The following is a 22,201-nucleotide window of genomic DNA, read 5'->3' on the forward strand; positions in this document are numbered from 1 at the left end:
AAAACACAGATATAAGATAAAAACAATTAAAAAGCAACAGCTTGTACACACATTTAGTACCAATGGTATATGGCACCAAACAGCACCCCACCCCCTCAACAGGCCAAAGAACCCAAAATACGAGACTCCAATAAATATGTACAATAAAGCAGGACCCAAATTGGTTCAATAATGTACAATGCAGCAAGACCCTAATAGGTTCAGTAACAAAAAGAGATTTACCCAGTAATTGATATAATGCAGGTACCAGATAATGCAAGTATAACAACAGACAAAAATGCATACACTAAATGACGCAAAGAGAACTGCACTAGTATACACAACCAGTAACCTGCCTTAGAGAGATGAATGGAGCCACTTCGTAGGAGGACACATGCCTGCATGCAGATAACACAGGGTTACTTCAAGAAATACGAGACCTGTGCCACCTGTATGGGATGTGTGCCAGCAATAGGAGACCTGTGCCACCTGTATGAGACGTGTGCCAACAATAGGAGACCTGTGCCACCTGTATGGGACGTGTGCCAGCAATAGGAGACCTGTGCCCCCTGTATGGGACGTGTGCCAGCAATAGGAGACCTGTGCCACCTGTATGGGACGTGTGCCAGCAATAGGAGACCTGTGCCACCTGTATGGGATGTGTGCTAGCAATAGGAGACCTGTGCCCCCTGTATGGGATGTGTGCCAGCAATAGGAGACCTCTGCCACCTGTATGGGACGTGTGCCAGCAATAGGAGACCTGTTCCACCTGTGTGGGATGTGTGCCAGCAATAGGAGACCTGTTCCACCTGTATGGGATGTGTGCCAGCAATAGGAGACCTGTGCCACCTGTATGGGATGTGTGCCAGCAATAGGAGACATGTGCCACCTGTATGGGACGTGTGCCCGCAATAAACCTGTGCCACCTGTATGGGATGTGTGCCAGCAATAGGAGACCTGTGCCACCTATATGGGATGTGTGCCAGCAATAGGAGACCTGTGCCACCTATATAAGATGTGTGCCAGCACAAGGGGGCTATATTCAATATAAAGGGGCCATATCCAGATTAAAAGGGCTAATTATAGGAGGGGGGGCTATAAGAGACATATACCCTATATGATTTGTTAGACGGACACTGGCATTATAAGATGGACCCCATTTAACATTAAAAAAAATTCTCTTTTCCTTCACCAAATTTGGGGGTGCGTCTTATAATCAGGTGCGTCTTATAAAGCGAAAAATACGGTGTGTGTGTGTGTATATATATATATATATATACAACTATGGCGAAAATTAATAGAGCACTGCAAAATTTTTCTGATTTTTCTCTTTATATTTTGAGTAACATATAAATTGTTCTTTTATTCTATAAACTACTGACGTCTCTAAATTTCCAAGCAAAAATGATCACGTGACTTTCGGTGGTTGCCATGGTAGCACAGGGTCATGTGATGACGCCTGTAGCTATCGTGACTCACTTCCTCTCAATGCCGGAATACAGCCGGCATTGAAAGTAAAGCAGCAAATCTGCAGTTCTCAGCTCTGTAGCTGAGATCTGCAGATAGTGCAGAGCGATCGGATTGCTGATCACTATAGCCCCCTAGAGGGACTAGTAAAATAAAAAAAAGTAAAAAAAAAAGTTTTAAAAAATTAAAAAAAAATAAACCTAAAAGTTCAAATCACCCCCCCCTTTCACCCCATTGAAAATTAAAGGGTTAAAAAAATAAAAAATACACACATTTGGTATCGCCGCGTTCAGAAATGCCCGATCTATCAAAATATAAAATCAATAAATCTGATCAGTAAACGGCGTAGCGGCAAAAAAATTCCAAACGGCAAAATTACGTTTTTTGGTTGCCGCAAAATACAATAACAGGCGATCAAAACGTAGCATCTGCTCAAAAATTGTACCGTTAAAAACATCAGGTCGAGACGCAAAAAATAAGCCATCACTGAGCCTCAGATCCCAAAAAATGAGAACGCTACGGGTTTTGGAAAATGGCGCAAAACGTGCGCCACTTTTTTTGGACAAGCTTGTGAATTTTTTTTAACCCCTTAGATACAAGTAAACCTATACATGTTTGGTGTCTACAAACTCGCACTGACCTGAGGCATCACATAGATACATCAGTTTTACCATATAGTGAACACAGTGAATAAAATATCCCAAAAACTATTGTACGATCACACTTTTTTTGCAATTTTTCCGCACTTGGAATTTTTTTGCCGTTTTCCAGTACACTATATGGTAAAACTTATGATTTCATTTAAAAGTACAACTCGTCCCGCAAAAATCAAGCCCTCATATGGCAAGATTGATGGAAAAATAAAAAAGTTACGCCTCTCGGAAGAAGGGGAGCAAAAAACAAAAACGCAAAAACGGAAAGTGCCCGGAGGCTGAAGGGGTTAATGTCAGGCAAGTTTGACCCCGCCATTAAGAGTCTCCAATTAAGGGTTAAAAAAAAGACACCACACAGAGAATACTTTATTAGAAATAAATACACTGACACACTTAGGGACTCCATCGTTATTACTCCCTCTCACCCCTCCACGATCCTAGTCTTCTATCACCGATCTAGCTCTGCTGTATCAGAATGCATGGGGGCGAGGAAGAACGCTGCTGCTCCCCGTGCTGTCTAATCACTCAGTAAGTGGTCAGAGGCTGCGGGTTGGTAAGTGGTGACATCACCGCTGACACCATTTCCATAGTAACCTAACGAGCGGGTTACTATAGCAATGGTGATCTCCGATCACCTGATTCCCTGCGCCGCAATTCATCACCTGCTGTGGCTGCCAATCCCTGCATATGGGCTGACTCTGTAAAGAGCGCCAACATGCAGGGAGGGGGAGCCGAGCATGTGCCCGAGATCTCGCCGGTACACGCCGGTTGCCGAGTATACCGAGTACTGAGATGCTCGGGCGAGCACCTTGTACCGGCGAGCATGCTGACACTACAGGACCTTTGCATGATGTCATAGTCATGTGACCCAGTCTGTAGCCAATGAGATAATACAAGATTCCCATGTGACTGATCACATGGCTATGACGTCACGGAAGGTCCTTTGATTACCGGGAGGACACAGCGATGACCGTACTCGGAAGCAGAAGCGGCTGGAGACAGAGTGCAGGACGCGTCGCAGGACTGGTAAGTATAATGACAATGTTTATTATTAACTGTATTCTTTATTTTACAGCCCCCCCCCTCCCCATCCCATAGCTGTAAAGTCCAAGATCAGTGATCGTACGCAAGATCGTGTTATCTCGATCCTGATCTCGATCTTTACAAGATGATCGGACGAGTCTCCCAGATCCCGACCATCGGGGGGTCGCCCATCACTACTCTTATGCCGGCGTCACACGGTACGATCTATCGTGTGATCGCACCCGCCCCCGTCGCTTGTGCGTCACAGGCAATTTGTTGCCCGTGGCGCACAAAGTCGTTTACCCCTGTCACACGTATTTACCTCCCGCACGACCTCGCTGTGGGCGGCGAACATCCTCTTCCTTCCGCTTTGCCGGCGGGGCGCAGGTAAGCTGTGTTCGTCGTTTCCGGGGTGTGTCACACGGAGCGATGAGAGCCGCCTCAGGAACGATGAACAACAGGAGCACAGAAGGAGGACCGACATTTTGAAAATGAACGACGTGTCAACGAGCAACGATAAGGTGAGTGTTTTTGCTCATTTACAGTTGTTCGTAGGTGTCACACGGTAAGACATCTCTAACGATGCCGGATGTGCGTCACGAATTCCGTGACCCCGCCGACATATCGCGCGATATATCGTACCGTGTGACGCCGGCATTAGATGTCGAAATTTGACCATAGATTCAGAATACATTTTTTCTTAATTTAAGTTCTGATGTAATGGTTTAAAAAAAAAAAAGTACTTTCAAGATATCATTAAAAAATAATAACATTGTGTTTATTTTTAGCAGATGACTGTATTGGGAATTCAGAAGGAAATCTATTATTTTCAGAATTTAAAGCAGATGATGAAAGTAGCACACATGATACATATGAAGAGCATGATGTTGTCCCAGATATACCTCCAGTCCTTCCTCGGAAAGCTTTATCATCAGATCTTTTCAAACAAGTCCAAAATTCCAATTTATCACAGAATTGTAAGCAAAATAAAAGTTACAAAAGGGATGTGAAACATAAAACTGCTCCTACAAGGGAGAAACCATTTTCATGTTCAAAATGTGGGAAATGTTTTACCAGGAAATCAAATGTTAATATCCATCAAAAAACTCACACAGGGGAGAAGCCATTTTCATGTTCAGAATGTGGGAAATGTTTTACTAGGAAATCAAGTCTTGTTGACCATGGAAAACTTCACACAGGGGAGAAGCAATTTTCATGTTCAGAGTGTGGGAAATGTTTTAATTTCAAATCAGATCTTGTTAGGCATCAAAGATGTCACACAGGGGAGAAGCCATTTTCATGTTCAGAATGTGGGAAATGTTTTATTCAGAAATCACACCTTGTTAGGCATCAAAGATATCACACAGGGGAGAATCCATTTTTATGTTCAGAATGTGGGAAATGTTTTATTCAGAAATCAGAGCTTGTTGTGCATCAAAGATCTCATACAGGGGAGAAGCCATTTTCATGTTCAGAGTGTGGGAAATGTTTTATTCAGAAATCAGATCTTGTTGTGCATCAAAAATCTCACACAGGGGAGAAGCCGTTTTCATGCTCAGACTGTGGGAAATGTTTTATTCGGAAATCAAAACTTGTTCAGCATCAAAGATCTCACACCGGGGAGAAGCCATTTTCATGTTCAGAGTGTGGGAAATGTTTTAATTGGAAATCAGAACTTGTTGTGCATCAAAGATGTCACACAGGGGAGAAGCCATTTTCATGTTCAGACTGTGGGAAATGTTTTATTCGGAAATCAAAACTTGTTCAGCATCAAAGATCTCACACCGGGGAAAAGCCATTTTCATGTTCAGAGTGTGGGAAATGTTTTCATTGGAAATCAAAACTTGTTGTGCATCAAAGATGTCACACAGGGGAGAAGCCATTTTCATGTTCAGAGTGTAGGAAATGTTTTATTCGGAAATCAGATCTTGTTGTGCATCAAAGATCTCACACAGGGGAGAAGCTGTTTTCATGCTCAGAATGTAGTAAATGTTTTACTAGGAAATCAGGTCTTATTCATCATCAAAAAAATCACACAAAATAAACTATTTTTATGTTCTGAATGTGGAAAATGTAATTCTCAGAAATCACATCTTGTTAAACATGTGAAGAAGCCGCATTATTCATGTTGTGAATAATTGAAATGTTTAACTGGTAAATCAAGTCTTGCCGACATCAGAAAACCAACAGAGTGGAACAGCCATTTTTGCTTTCAGAATTTGCCAGATGTTTTTTATCATTAATCAGGTCCTGTTGTCAGATGAGTCACATGGGAGAAGCCATCATGATGTACCATAATTCAAAGCGTTTTATCAAAAAATCGATTACAATTGCTCAAGTAAGAATTGGTGAGGGAAAGAACCATTTTCTTTTTAAACTTATCGTATTTTTCGGACCATAAGACACACCTAGGTTTTGAAGGGGGAATATAGGTAAAAAGATTCACAGAAAATATGTGGTCATGAAGCACTGTTATGGGTAGGATCTGCTGCTGACACTCTTACGGAGATAAAATCCCCCAATTCTGTACTAATGTCCCCCATACTGGGCCCCTTCCAGGTATATGTGTCTCCCACACTCGTATATACTGTATGTCTTTCATCCTGGTATATATGTTGCCCATCTTTATCCGATCCTGGTATATATGATCCCCATCCTGGTAAATATGGCTCTTCTCCTTGTATATATGTCCCCATCCTTGTATATATGGCCCTCATCTCGGGCCCATTTGTGTATATATTTGCCCATAACGCTACACACATAAGAAAATAAATGATTATACTCACCATCCCTCCGCTCTCCCTGTGCACGGTGTTCTCTTCTGATGCTGGCAAGTGACCTTAGTATGTAAGCGGCGCAGCGCATGACATTATTGCCATGCGCCCCCAGTTACACGCAGACATAAGCTGCCAGAATATTCACTGCTCCCCACAGCTGGGATTATGTGCTTGGGGAGCAGTGAATATTCATTCTCTAATAGACACACGTGATCGCCCAGCCACAGCAGTAAGCCGGCGGCTGGGTGATCATGTGTACCCGATATTAAAGAGAATGAATATTCACTGCTCCCCACGCTAATAATACCGCTCACCTCTTGGTTGGCACTGGCTTCATTGCCTAGAGGTGGGCGGGATTATGGCGTGGGGAGCAGTGAATATTCATTTTCTTTTTTAGCTGGCACACTGTTAGCCCTTTTGAGAGCCTTTAGGAATATTTTTGAATAGTTTTAATACTGGATTATATTTAGATAATTCACTAATCTCAGGTTGCCCACTGCTTTATTTACTAAAAAGCGCAACCCCAGATTGGAGATAGGAACTCTGAAGTATATCACATATAATTGCATTTCAAAACATGTTGTTTTGTTAATAAATGCTTGTAAAATATATATTCTTCATGCCTAGCTTTCTTTATTGTTTAGATGCAATGATTTTGTGACGCCCTGGACTATTCGGGTCGTGATAGGGTTCTGCACAATCTGCTCTCCCCGTGCAGGGCTCAAACCCCCATGGTTCTGGGTCTCTATCGTGCAGTACTGCCTCCACCAGCATGCACAAATCCTAGATACATCTTGCACCACACCTGACAGGCACACCAGTGGGCTGCTTAAGCAGGAATAGGGCCGCCCACCTAGGGGTCAGGCAGGGAGGTGGGAGGTGTCAGTTGAGTCGAGAAGTAACCCTCGAGCTGTGAGGAGCTCTGAGGAAGCTGGGAGTTGTAGCTCCCAGGGGAGAAGCAGACTAGGTCGCAGACGGTGGTCTGGACCTAGAGGAGTCGGACCCCCGGTCGCAGGGGATTGAGGCTAGGTGCCTGGAACCTGTCAACGAGGATGGTCAGCAGGCTGGTCCTATCACCGGTCTGGGGCCGAAGGCACGTTGGGGAACATGGACCCTAAGTCGGGAAGAAGGTTCAGGCGACCCGGCAATTAACCTGCGGAGGACAGGGACTTTATGGACTGTTCTCACGAAGCTCAGAGATCAGGGACACTAGCGCAACGAGGGGCATAGGGCTTTCCTAACAAGCGGCCCACTGAAATCCCAAGCGTGAGCTCCTGAGAGCAGGCTCACTCACTTAGCCACAGTGGGGAGCGGGGCCCGGAAAGCTCCAAGCTACTGGGCCACAACGGACAATCTAAATTTTGTGCCAGGAGGCAGGTCATGGACCACCAGGCAGTGCTGCAGGGGACGGGACCCGGACAAGCTCTCCTCAGGAGACAGCGGCAGTCAGAGACTTGGTTTACCCAGTTGTCAGCATCTGCTTTCTTGCTGAGTGAGTACCCAGTTAACCCCTGCAACCAGCAAGCCTGCGCATTTCCCTGCATCTCACAGCACCCTCCAGAGTTCCAGGGCCTTTCCCTACCCGTGGAGGGCAAAGACACCTTGCTGCCCTACTCCATCACCCCGGGTACTCCCAACGGCAGCGGCGGTACTCCCAATTACAGCACACCACGAGTGGCGTCACGGACTAACTATATCTTCCTGTACATACCCCCTTTCTATTTGAGTGTGGCCGCTAGCCCCCGGGTCCAGAGACCCTCGAACAACGAGTAATCACCACCCCCGGATCCGTGCAGTTCGATCCGCTGCAGGGGCGGCACACCTCAAATTTCTGGCGTCACGAACAGGATACGGACTGGACTCACTCACCTGGGTGACATGCGCCTTAGAATACGAAACTGCGTGTCAAAAGTCCCGTTCCCGCCATTTTCTGCCAACTTTGGCGCTAAAACGCCATCTTCCAGACCAAAAGCGCGCGAAGCAGAAGCTTCGTCCTGAGAGTTTGGCCGGAACTGGAAGTTCCCAGAGTGCTCCAGCTCGACAGTGAGTGGCTGGCGAAAACCAAGGGGGAACGTGAAGATGTTGGTTAGATGATGAACTCACCCCGCCAGATGACAGCATTACCATCTATGCCGTCAACGGGTTACCAGTGACTCAAATTGGGTTCAAGGAGGTGACCATTAAGGTGGGCCGGGTAGAGTTTGCGCAACAAGGACTCATAGTCGTGCAGAATGACCCTAGTGATTGGAACCCAAAGATCATTTTAGGAACAAATGTTATTAAGATCTGTATAGGGGAAGTGTTGTTTTTACTCCAACAGCTATCTGAGACTGCAGGAACAGGGCGACAGAGAGTCCTGCAACATGAGATCTGAGCCCTCCTGCAGTGGCAACAGGTAGTCGATGTCCGGAAGGGGAGGGTGCCCATGCGAGTGTTGAATTGTGGGGAAGAGGAGGGTACATTGCCCAGGTATGCCACAATTGCCAAGCTGTTTACAGTGAACACAGATTCCATCCATGCAGTGAGTTCCCCAAACACATCAGATCAATTACCCAGTGATAGTCCCCAGGGACAGTTAGAAAAGTGGTGCCAGGAGTTGCATGTGCGCACTGACTCTACACCTCCACATCACAAGCAAGGGGTCTACAGGGTTGTGCAGGAGTACAAGCAGGTCTTTAGCAAGCATCCACTAGATTTTGGGCAGATAATGGGGGTACAACACCAAATACCCACAGGCGCACATCCACCCATCAAGGAAAGGTATAGACCCATACCACCTGCCCATTACCAGTGCGCAAAGGACATGATGAAAAACATGAAGGAGGCTGGGGTCATCCATGATAGTTGCAGCCCCTGGGCAGCTCCCCTGGTATTGGTGAAAAAGAAGGATGGCACCATGAGGATGTGTGTGGATTACCGACAAATCAACAAGATCACACATAAAGATGCCTACCCCTTACCCCGAATTGAGGAATCGTTAGCTGCCTTGAAGTCTGCCAATTATTTCTCCACTCTTGATCTTACTACCGTATCCTGGTAAGTGGCTGTTGCTGAGGAAGACCGTGAGAAGACTGCCTTTGCTACCCCGATGGGATTATGTGAATTCAGTAGCATGCCATTCGGGCTGTCCAATGCATCGGGAACATTTCAGAGGCTCATGGAGTGCTGCTTAGGTCACTGCAACTTCGAAACTGTCGTGCTGTACTTAGATGACGTCATCGTATACTCTAAAATGTATGAAGTGCATCTGGAACACCTAGCGGAAATATTCGAAGCCCTATCCAGGTATGGGATGAAACTAAGAAAATCTAAGGCCAGGGCCACACGGGGACTAATGCGATTTTTTCCCAGAAAGCTGTGCGAGAGCAGTGCTAGTGTAATGCTAGTTGCACTGCGATTGTTCTGCGAGTGCAATGCAAGTGTGCGTTTTTTTTCTCACTTGCATTCCGTATGCATTGCGTTTTTTTTCTCACGTAACAGTGCTGATGTTTAAGTCCAACCCTATAGTCCACCCCTCTCCACACCCCCTGCACAAGGAATCCTTCCAGAGCTTATGCAGAAATGACCTGTCTTTCTGTGTTGTCCTTTTGCCAGAATGAGCTACAAGTTGCAGTTCAACCAGACAGAGCGTGTCCTCTACCATTGGCTATTATGTCGACGCTTTGGTTCGAGGTACCCAATATTTCAGCGTCGCCGATTCTGGGTACATCCTCTAGTTCAACAACGGGCTAAAAGAGGACACTTTGAGCGCATGTACCGTGCGCTCAGGCGTCATCCAATGAAGTTTTTTTCCTACTGCCGCATGACAATGGAAACATTTGACCGTCTGTTGGAGGACTTGCGACCAGGAATCACATACCAAAATACCAACATGCGGAAATGTATTTCGCCAGGGGAGCGACTTCTGCTGACACTCAGGTAACTAATGTCATATTTTGTTTGTGAAATGTAAGTCAGTTGTAAGGCTATGTGCCCACGGGCGCTCGTACCTGCGGATGTATCCGCAGCTACGAGCGCATGTTTCCCGCAGCTGCCCGGCGGCATCCGCAGCTATTTTTAGCTGCGGGATTCCAGTGGTATAGCTGCGGGAAACATGCGGACCTTCATGCGGCTTACCTGCGGACGTCCCGGCCTCTATCTACATAGTGGAGGGCCGGGATTTCCGCAGGTAATTCCGCAGGAATAATTGACATGCAGTTATGTACAGCTGCGGGATATCCGCAACATATTCCGCAGTCACACATTCCGCAACGTGGACACAGCACTCCCCATGTCCCATAGGATAACATGGGGAGTGTCTGTACATGCTAAAACCTGCGGATTTATCTGGAAAATCCAGAAAAATCCGCAGGTTTTCCGCGGCAAAATCCTCAGAAACAAGCTCCCATGGGTACATAGCCTTAGAGGGGTCCACATATGCAGCCTGAAGAGCTGTATAGGGACCCAATAGATAACGTCAGCCATTTTTACCACTGAAGTCAGTGGAATTATTAATTATTGGGCTAGAAAAGGGTCCATATATTGTACAGTGGCATTTTTCTGTCTATGTCCACCATTGTTCTTTTCAAATACGGTAGAAAAAACCCAACATGGGCAATATATACACTATATAACGAGGCAGTAAGGCAACTGTGGTGTATTGACCTTTCTTGTATTGACAGAGTAAACAATTCGTGTGAATTGGACATTGTGCTGCTAGACCCCTGGAAGGTACATTGGTGCATAACCCCTGTGGTGTTCTTGAATTGAACATGTTGCCTGTGGCCTCCAGTTATCTAAATTTGTAAATAAAGGCCACTTCTCACTAAGCGACATTGCTAGCAATATCGCTGCTGAGTCACGGTTTTTGTGACGCAACAGCGATCTTGCTAGTGATGTCGCTGTGTGTGACATCCAGCAATGACCTAGCCCCTAATGTGAGGTCGCCGGTCGTTGCTGAATGTCCTGGACCATTTTTAGTCGTTGCTCTCCCGCTGTGAAGCACACATCACTGTGTTTGACAGCGAGAGAGCAACGATCTGAATGAGCAGGGAGCCGGCTTCTGCGGATGCTGGTAACCAAGGTACACATCGGGTAACCAAGCAAAGGCTTTGCTTGGTTACCCGATATTTACCTTGGTTACCAGCGTCCGCAGCTTCTAGAAGCCGGCTCCCTGCTCCCTGCACACATAGCCAAGGTACACATCGGATAACTATAAGCAAAGCGCTTTGCTTAGTAATCCGATGTGTACTATGGTTACCAAGCACAGCGTCGTTACACGGTTCGCTGGTGGCTGATCTCTGATCGCTGTGGAGATCTGCCTGTTTGACAGCTCACCAGCGACCATGTAGCAACCCTCCAGTGATCCCTGCCAGGTCAGATCGCTGGTGGGATTGCTGGAGCGTCGTTAAGTGTGACGGTACCTTAACCCCTGTTTGTAATATAAGTCATTGTTCATGAGATGAACATCATGTTGTCAGGCCAAATGAAGTAGAAACTTAACCTCAGGACTGTTGATATGAAGACTTTTCATGTATGCAAGGACACCATCCACAGGAAGAATTAATTGTGTACAGTGGTGCAGCTACAGATATGAGTATTGTAGTACCAGATATGTTCTAAATAAACGTTTGATTATTTACTTGTTTTTAGCTTTCACTGTGTATTCTCTATAATTTTCATCCCTAGGTTCCTCTCCACCGGCCTATCATATGCTGGCCTCCATCTTGAATTCCTGCTTGGCAAGTCCACAATTTCAGCTATCGTTCATGCAACCTGTACTGAAATTTGGAACAGACTCCATCGATCCGTGATGCCAGAGCCAAAGAAACAGGACTGGGAGCGGATAGCAAGCGGGTTTATGGAAAAATGCCAGTTTCCAAACTGTATAGGTGCCTTTGACGGTAAACATATCCGTATCAAGAAGCCGGCAAACTGAGGGACCCAATACTTAAATTATAAAGAATATTGTTCCGTTGTACTCTTGGGCTTGGTGGACAGCACATACAAATTTATAATTGTTGATATTGGGGCCTTTGGAAGAACGGGAGATTCCCACATCTTTAATCCTTCCATAATGGGTAGGCGGCTTAAAGACAACGATTTGGATGTCCCACCCCCATGTCCCCTACCTGGTTTCAGTGGAGAGAGTGTCCCATATGTTGTGGTTGGAGATGAGGCCTTTCAACTTACACGACAAGTAATGAGGCCCTTTCCTCGCCGTGCTCTTGACCACCACCGCCGTGTGTTCAATTACCGGCTATCACGTGCCAGGCGTATTGTCGAGTGCGCCTTTGGAATTCTAGTGTCAAAATGGAAGGTCCTATTGTCAGCCCTCCAAATGAATGTCGAAAGTGTCGATTCCGTTGTAAAGGCATGTGTCATCCTACACAACTACACACGCATACACGACTGTACAGAGGATACTGAGGATGACATTGCACCTAATCAGGCAAGAGTTCCAGATCTGCCCAGTAGGAGACCACATCGGGAAACATCAGGCATTCAAGTGCGGGACATGTTTGTATCTTATTTTGTAACACCAGAGGGATCAGTTCCCTGGCAAGATTCATATTCCTCATAATCATAACTTTTTTTTTGTTATGATGCCAGATGTAAAAAAAAAAAATGGAACAATGTTTTTAGTTATGTTTGTGTTAATTTACAAAGAAGGATGTGAAAAATAAATGTGTTCGAACAATTTTGTTGTTATGTTGGTGCATTTAATTTTTTTGGGGGGAGGGGAGGAAGGCACAATAACACACCTTAACATACATAACTTTTTATTGTTGCATACATACACATTTATGTATAACCATCCCATATTAAAATCATATGGGATTTCTCTTATTAAAACCCAACATAGGTAAACATTAATTACATATTATAGTCATATGGCCTTTTTACAATTTGACCCAACATAGGTGAACATTAATTCCATATTATAGTCATATGGCCTTTTTACAATTTTGAACCAACATAGGCAAACATTAAAACAACCCATATTGTAGTCATATAGCATTTCAAAGGGAACCTGTCCAATATGTACCCCCAACCATGAGCTGTTCAGGGTGCATATTGCTAATGCCTGCCGTCCCTGTATCTAGTAGCATAGATAAAGAGATTAGAAACAGTATTTTTAATGATCTTTTATTGTATGCTAATGAGTGTGGGGACTAGTCCCAAGAGCATTATTTCCACTAGCTAGGTGTACTAACATGCTAATGGTGATGCCTCTGTGGGTGTACTAACTTGCTAATGAATATGCAGCGTCATGATCTCTCACGTCTATGCCCTGCGATCGTGGCCGACGCTGGATTTCGACTCAGTGTGCATGACCCCGGAGTTTGGGTCATGCGCACTATGAAGCCGTGTGTACATGTCCTTGCTTGAAACTGAAGCAGTGCGTATGATCCAAATTGCGGGGTCATGCACACTGAGCGAAATCCAGTGTCATGCAGCGATGGCAGCAGAGGTGAATGAGATCATCCTGTGACGCTGCACATTCATTAAGATGTTAGCACACCCACAGGGGAATACTTACATGCTAAGGTGGCCAACTAGCAAGGGAAGTAACACCCTGGGGACTAGTACCAGAGATCATTAGCATACGATAAAAGATCTTTAGAAATACAGATCCCTTTATCTATGCTAATGTATACAGTACAGGGACGGTTGCGCAGGGATTAGCAATATGCACCCAGAACTGCATGGTTCTGGGTGCATATTGGGCCTGACAGGTCTCCTATAACCCAACATAGGCAAACATTTAAACAACCCATATTTTTCTCATATGGGATTTCTCTTTAGTAACCCAACATGGGCAAACATTAACAACCCATATTATTGACATATGGGTTTTTGCTTTAGTAACACAACATAGGCAAACATAACCATATTAAAGTCATATGGTTCGTGCACAAAATAGGTAAACATACCCTAATGGAATGTGACACCAAATCTGACCTATGTAAACTATATGGGAAGACATACAATGCTGAAAAATTCTGCACATGTACATATCATATTAGAGTTATTGTTGTGGATAAATCAGGTTTTATCAATTCATGCAAATTACCTCTTCCAGGCTATGGAGCAAATGTTCCTTGAACATAAGTGAAGCCCCATAGACTGGAACAGCTCATTTACATAAAGTTAGAAAATATTATTTTTCCACAGCAAGGCATCTAATATGATACACACAGAAAGGGTTTTTAAATAGGCTACATAGGTCAAATGTGGTGACAGAGTCCATTCACATGGTATTTTGCAGATATGAATTTAACACGACCATGTATCAGAAAATCCACAACGAACTTTTTTTTATATATTTAAAAAGGTGGGAGGAGATGGGGTCCGAATGTTTGAATTGGGTGATTGAGTTGGTGGAGGAGTTGGGTCACTTGCTTGCGCAAGTGATGAGGTGGGTGGAAGAGGTTGACTGAACCCTGTCTGGCTCCTTGCAGGAACATTGGACATTGATGAGGTGCGATAACAATGTTCCTGCTGTTGTGGTTGGCCCCAAAAATAATCCATTTGTCCACCAGGATTGGGGTGTCCTGACGAGGCAGGCACACACCAGTCCTGGTGCTGTGGTGCACCCATGGCTTCTGTATATCTTACAGATGGCGGATGGCCTGTTGCTCTGTAAGCAGCACGTGGATGAAATTGTAGTGGAGCCACTTCCTGCACAACTTCATTCACTTGCTGCAATAAAGGTGGTTGAGCAACAGGCAAACGCAATTGGTTTGCGTTGGACAATTGCCATCTTTCAATTGTTTCAAATAAAACTTGTGGGTCATTGGGTGCCGTGCAGGCATCAATTAAGGTTTGCATGGCAGACCTTACATGGAGTCTGACAACTCTAGGTATTTCTCTGAGATACCGTGCAAAGCTTCTCGAGAAGGCCTCCTCACCATCCTCAGTAGCAGTCCAAGCAAGATAATGCAAAACACCTGTGTCAACCTCTTGCCTGTTACTGATGTTGGTGAGGTTCCTCCTTCGCCTTGAATGACGGTATATATTTGGTGCTGCTGAACTATGTTGGGCCGGTGTGGTGTTGACCCTCTGTGTGTTGTTGGCTTGTTCTTCATGCTGTAATGTACCGAGTGTGGATCCTGCTCCTGCTGTGGATGCCGATGCACCTGGTCCTGTGGCTATAGCTGCAGTCAGTGATGATGCTGCTGCTTCTGCTGCTGAAACTGCTGGCATTTCTTGCGAATTTTCCTGTGATCTTGGCGCTGGTCCAGTCTCCTCGTCATTCTGTTGCCCAACAGGATCGAGCGGAGCATCAGATTCTGATGCAGTATCCCTCTCTTGGATGTTAGATTCAGTTCTGTAAAGGAAAACATGTTACGTCAGCAATACTGTTCCATAATAATGAGGAAAACACAAGGCAAAATATAAAAAATAAATACTTACGGACGGAGCTCCACAATAGGCGCTAGGAAATGGAGTCGGTCATAATAAATATAAGTTCTTTTTGTTTTGGCTGCAGAACCACTCCTCTCATGTTGCTGTCGTTGTCGCCGATACTGGTCACGGCAGCTCCGCCAGCGTCGTGTCAGGTCCCTGACTGAATACATGAAAAAAAATTACATTTACATTGAAACCATGCCACACATACATTATGTGATGCGTTACATTTGTTATCGCCGCAAAAATGCCCGACCGATCAAAAAAATAAAAAAAAGTAATCTGGTTGGTAGTGGGCAAAACCCAAACTACGCAATTACTTTTTTTAAAATTTTTCTAAAGGTGCAAATTTATCGCAAAATGCAATACAGGTGATCAAACGTAGCATCTGTGCAAAATGGTACAATAAAAACCTCTGCTCTAGACGCAATATATAAGCCATCACTGAGGCCCAGATCACAAAAAATACTACAGGTCGCTGATAATGGCGCAAAAAAAACCCAAAAAAAACATTTTTTGTGGACAAACCTTGCTTTTTTTTTTTTTTTGTTTACACATCAGGTACCAAATTGTGAACATGGTAACTTAGAAAACTCCAAAAAAGGGATAAAATGTCATGCACTACCTTGCACCCCCTCCCCCACCTCACCAAAATAAACAGGCATAAGCAACAATACAAACTTGGGCTAGAACAATTGGGCAGAGGAATGGCTGCTTTTCAGTGCACAAATGATTACAAGCTATGAAAAAAACAAACATTTTTTGTGGACAAACCTCGCTTTTTTTTTTTAACACCTTACATTACAGTAACCTATAAATGTTTGGTGTATACAAACTTGCACCGACCTGAAACAGCACACCAACACATCAGGTACCAAATTGTGAACATGGTAACTTAGAAAACACCAAAAAATGGATGCCATGAACTCCCTTGCACCCCCTCCCCCACCTCACCAAAATAAACAACAGGCATAAGCAGCAATACAAATTGGGCTAGGACAATTTGGCAGAGGAATGGCTGCTTTTCAGTGCACAAACGATTACAAGCTATGAAAAGACGAACATCCCGCCCACCTTCTTCCTTCCTCATTGCTGGCGTGTGGCAGGTAAGGAGAGGTTCCTCGTTCCTGCAGCGTCACACGTAGCGATGTGTGCTGCCGCAGAAACGAGGAACAACTTCGCCCCAGTGACAGCAGCGATAATTGGGAATGGACCCCCATGTCAACAAGGAGCGATTTTGGATGTTTTTGCAACGATCCAAAATCGCTCCTAGGAGTCACACACAATGAGATCGCTACAGCGGCCAGATGTGCGTCACAAAATCCGTGACCCCAACGAGATCGCTGTAGCGATCTCGTAGCGTGTCAAGCCCGCTTATGTCTTAGAAAATTATGAGATTCCCAACTTACAATATCTTTGCCCCGGAGGTCCCAGGCGGAAGATATTACTGTCATCTTTCATATCATGATTTTATCTGTTCATGAATGGGAGACATTGCATAGATATTTTCATCTCTCTGGCCAATATCCATTTGGTGGGACCCCAGCCAGCACCCAATGATGCGGATTGATGCTTTGCATTCTCCGTTTTATCACAAATTCGAAAATATGACTTTTCTATTATATCAATGCAGTTCATGAAACCTCAATTCATATTTTCTATAATGCGAAACAAAGGTTTTGAATTTAACTGCTATTTTTCTGTTCAACTGGTCTTTTCTCTAGCGGTCATAAATCTGTCCTTTTCTGCATTTTTGTGCATTTAAGCTGAGATTGGCCGCACATCTGCTAGAGGTTTCACTTTAGTTACTTGTTTCCAAAGGAGGGGGTCAGCTTCATAGCTGACCCCCTTTATGGGAGTTTTTATGGATTTTATAATTTATATATGACACAGGACTCCATATTAATACATCTCTTTCCAAAATTGAGCTTTTAACCCCTTGAAAGCCAAGGTCATTTTTTGGACACTTTCCTGGACTTGGTGCTTGAAGAGTTCAATAAAATCAGAAATATTACTGTCATGATTCTCGTATGACTTTGCTTGTGGAGAGCCATTGTAAGTGTTTGGTTTCCTGCTGTCTGCATTCTCTGGGCTTAGGTCCACTGGGAGGAGCCTATTCTGTCGTGCTTTGTTCCAGGGGTCACGTTGCCTTATCTTGGAACTGTTTTCCTTGGTATGCCACGAGTGAATAGTTCCTGCTCTGCAGTGTGCGCTTCTGGTCCCTGTGAATCTGTTCTGATGCTGCCCGCTATATAGTACTCCTTTCCCTGACCAATGTCCTTCCCAACTTGTCTTACCTCTCTGTCTCCCTAACCCGTTCTCTGCTTTGTTATTCCGTCTCCACTCCCTCTATACTTACTTGTCCTCTCTGTTTTCGACCCCGGCTTGCTACAGGCTCTGCTCCCCTCTGGCTCCTGACGATACCTACTGGCTTTCCATCCCTCGGCTCTCACTTGACTTCAGCTCCACTTATCTCTCTGTACCTACATGACTTCCCGGTACTGATTTACAGTGTGATCGACCATTCTATTGCATCCTTCTGCGGATGCTAGTGACCTCTAGTGGGCTTCAAATATAAAAAAGAAATTTACCCTGCACCACCAGGGTTTATCTTCACAGTTTAGTGGCTGAAGGAAAGCTGCTACAGTCCTCCTTGTAACAAAATGAGCCAGGAGGCTCCACTCCAAGGTCCATAAAAATGGATTTGTTAATACAAAAAGATGTACATAAAAGAAAGCAGTGGCGGAGCTGTGTGCAAGCTCCTCCTGGGAGTAGGTAGCATCTTGGCCTCTATAACCATCTTGGCTCTGAGCAGTTTGTGGCTTTCTGGATCTCGCTATGTTCGGGGCCTACCTTCATTTAGGATAAATGGCAGCCTGGATTTTCCTTTCCACAGAGAGTTTCCTTCTCCTTACCAGACACTGTCACTAGAGGATAGAAGTGACTGGAAGTAGCCCCAGCGCCTCCAGCGTCATACACCTCTCCCCCCAATACTCAGTCCTCACCTCCTGAGTCCTCAGCCACAGACATCTTTCTCTATTTTTCCTGTCAGAAAAGGACTCGGAAATGTCCTCACTGCTGCGTCACTTCCTTTTACCATATAAGGCAAAGGTAGTTTTGAGAACGACCAGCAGAGGTCAGTGTAGATGCTACAACTCTCAGAGCAAGGCTTCAGAAGGCACAGATAGTGCACAACATTATAGAGAAACACACGGCCATCAGGGGACATTCTAGTAGTGTCTACTCTGGGTCACTGCACACTCACAACCCCACTCACTACACGTCATATACACGCGGCTCCACTCAGTACACCTCGTACACACGCAGCTCTGCTCGATACACACATGGCTTTACTCCGTACACCTCAGACACACACGGCTCCGCTCCGTACACCTCGTACACACACTGCTCTGCTCCGTACATGTCGTACACATGTGGCTCAGCTCTGTACACCTCATACACACACGGCTCCGCTCCATACACCTCGTACACGCACAGCCCAACTCTGCATACCTCGCTGTTACGAGGGAGACCCGGGGAAGCGTGCCAAGATGGGGAATGGACAGCTTCCGCCGGTCAAGGTCCACTGTGCGGTGTAAGGGACCGCTGCTATGGTGGGTGAAGAGTGAGAGGGTTGCTGCTAGCGATCGTCTGGAATGTCACAGATGATCTACGTACACCGGTCTGCCCTAACCCGTGAGGGTTGTATGGCAGGGATCACACGGCTCGGTGTACCTGTTGCACGGGGAAGCACAGAGGTGCCCACGCACGTGTGCCAGTGGAAATCACGAGAATATGGCACGAGGGTAGCACAGAGGTGCCCACGCACGTGTGCTTTCAATAACCAGGTGAGTCCGGTGGAGACTCGAGGAGCTCACCTGGAACAGGAACACGGCCTGTCAAAGGAGCTACTGCCGGAGCAGCAAGGCAGGGACACGGCCTGCAAACCAGGTGCTGCCTAAGCAGCAAGGGCTAAGCCCACGGAAGACGATAATGCCTGAGCAGTGGCGTGGCAGCACGCTGCCAGACATCCAAACATAGAAGGACGGTCGCGCGCCGCCATGATGGCAGGAGGAGCTTTTAAGGAGGTGTCGCTCCAGCCAAGGGCGGGCGCGAGGCGGAGATGACGGACTTGACCCAATCAGGATCCACGACGTCCCAGCCTGGCCAGTCAGGATTCACCACGTCACCAGCCTCGTCATCAAGCCGTGTGACGTGAGTGGGCGAATCAGGACCCACCAAGCATTGCACATGCTCACCCTCCTGCCTCTGGGAAATAGAGGCGGGATCCTCGGTCTCACAATGTGTAGAGATAACGGGAGTCTCACTGCTTCCCTGAGCAGAAAACCTCTGCACATTGCGCAACTTCACAGACCTTCGGGGCTGCTGAGCAGGAGGAGCTGCGGCAGGCAAGGAATGGGAGACCGCCTCATTTCTTGCAACAGGAGTACCACTAGGTGTCACCCTTGTGCTGCCTCTGAGGAGGTTTCTCCTGCACTCTGCGCAGTCTGGCAGACCTTCGGCGCTGCTGAGCAGGAGCGCTCGTGGCAGGCAAGGAGACTGCCTCATTCCTTGCCACAGGAGAGCCACGAGGTGTAACACCTCGCATACACGGCTCCGCTCCATATATGTCATACATACATAGCTCTGCTCCGTACACCTCGTATACACACGGCTCTGCTCCGTACACACACGGCTCAGCTCCATAGACCTCGTACACACTCTGTTCCGCTCCATACACCTCGTACACACACGGCTCCGCTCCGTACACCTCATACACACACGGCTCCACTCCATACACCTCGTACACACACGGGTCGGCTCCACTTTGTACACACACGGCTCCGCTCCGTACACCTTGTACACACACGGGTCGGCTCCACTCCGTACACCTCATACACACACGGCTCCGCTCCGTACACACACGGCTCCACTCCGTACACCTTGTACACACACGGCTCCACTCCGTACACACACGGCTCCGCTCTGTACACCTCGTACACACACGGCTCAGCTCCATACACCTCGTACACACTCTGTTCCGCTCCGTACACCTCGTACACACTCTGTTCCGCTCCGTACACCTCGTACACACTCTGTTCCGCTCCGTACACCTCGTACACACTCTGTTCCGCTCCGTACACACTCTGTTCCGCTCCGTACACCTCGTACACACACGGCTCCACTCCGTACACCTCATACACACACGGCTCCACTCTGTACACCTCGTACACACATGGGTCGGCTCCACTCCGTACACCTCGTACACACACGGCTCCGCTCCGTACACCTCGTACACACGCAGCTCTGCTCCGTACACCTTGTACACACGCAGCTCTGCTCCGTACACCTCGTACACACACGGCTCCGCTCCGTACACCTCGTACACACGCGGCTCTGCTCCGTACACATCGTACACACACGGCTCTGCTCCATACACCTCGTACACACACGGCTCTGCTCCATACACCTCGTACACACACGGCTCTGCTCCATACACCTCGTACACATGCGGCTCTGCTCCGTACACCTTGTACACACACGGCTCCGCTCCGCACACCTCGTACACACACGGCTCTGCTACATCCACACTGTAAACCCCTCCTGACCCCACACATAAACTTCACCTCATCCAGCACCATGACACCCAGCACAGCAGAGTCCTGCATACACTGAGGAGCTGATCATGTGACCCCTGACTCCTCCCCTCCATGTGACATCATCACAGGTCCTGTAAGCACAGAGCAGCCATATATCTAGTGTGCGGCTCTGCAGGTGGAGGTAGGTGCAGGGTATTATATATCTAGTGTGCGGCTCTGCAGGTGGAGGTAGGTGCAGGGTCTCTATTATTTTTCTCTCCTTCATTTTCCTGTCGTCGTCTTTATTGATTCTTTGCTTTTATGACGAGGCTGAAGTCGGTTTCTTATTCAGGTTTTTACGAGCGGCTGCTGATAAGTTTTTGGCTTTGCCCAGAAAGAAACGAGATAGGATGATGAAACTTTCCATTTATTCCACATACTCTCCACTGATGTCACTTCTTACGTCGGTATTCCAAGTTCTGTAAGCCTAGCAAAAAGAAGGATTTCGGTTGTGCCTCAAACCAGGGATTCGTAGCAGCCATGGCATCAGAAATGGTGTGAAATTTGGTACCTTGAGGTGTTTCTTCAGGTTTGGAAGCAGATGAGTCGGAGGGAGCTAGATCTGGTGAATAAGGTGGGTGGTCACTAGCTGGAAGCTCAGCTCTGCCAGTTTTGCCGTGGTCGCTTGTGCAGTGTGAGCGGAGGAGTTGTCTTGCAGGAACAAGATTTCTTTGGCCAACTTGCCGCGCCTTTTGGCCTTCAGAGCTGCCTTCAATTGGTCCAAAAGTTCAATGTAATACCATTGATGGAGGAACCCTTTTGAAGGTAGTCCACTAGCAGCACACCCTCCTTATCCCAGAACACGGACAACATCACCTTAGTGGCTGATTTTTGCACCCTGAACTTCTTTGGACATGGAGAACCACTGTACCTCTGCTCTTTTGACTGCTTCTTGTTTTCAGAGTCATAAAAATAAATCCAGATCTCATCCATAGTGGCCAGTCTATCCAGGAATTCTTAGCAGTCTGGAAACGCTGACAAATGGACCGGGAAGTTTTCACTCGCATGCTTCTCTGATCTGTTGTCAGACATTTGGGGACCCACTTTGCAGATCGCTTCCTTATGTCCAAATGTTCATGGATAATGACACCAACACATTCACGGGAAATCTCCATGATGTCTGCTATTGCTTTAGCTGAAATTCGTGGATTCTGCAGTTGTGCACAGCATTGACGATCTCCGGAACAACAACCACTCTCAGTTGTCCAGGACGTTCCTCATCATTGGTGCTGAAGTGGCCCATTTTAAATTTGGCAACCCAGTTCTCAAC

At 46.5% G+C, this 22,201-nt stretch overlaps 1 protein-coding gene across 1 annotated transcript in view; it reads left to right on the forward strand.

Annotated features, from left to right (window-relative positions):
* Positions 1 to 6,180, forward strand: part of LOC142313072 (uncharacterized) — a 102,271-nt gene extending 96,091 nt beyond the window's left edge. Inside the window, exon 10 of the mRNA XM_075352055.1 lies at positions 3,911 to 6,180. Within this exon, the coding sequence (XP_075208170.1) occupies positions 3,911 to 5,166 (1,256 nt within the window). The 3' untranslated portion in view covers positions 5,167 to 6,180. The remainder of the gene's footprint in view (positions 1 to 3,910) is intronic.
* The last annotated feature ends 16,021 nt before the right edge of the window (positions 6,181 to 22,201 follow it).

The sequence above is a fragment of the Anomaloglossus baeobatrachus genome, chromosome 5, assembly GCF_048569485.1.
Source record: "Anomaloglossus baeobatrachus isolate aAnoBae1 chromosome 5, aAnoBae1.hap1, whole genome shotgun sequence".
Lineage (NCBI taxonomy): Eukaryota > Metazoa > Chordata > Amphibia > Anura > Aromobatidae > Anomaloglossus > Anomaloglossus baeobatrachus.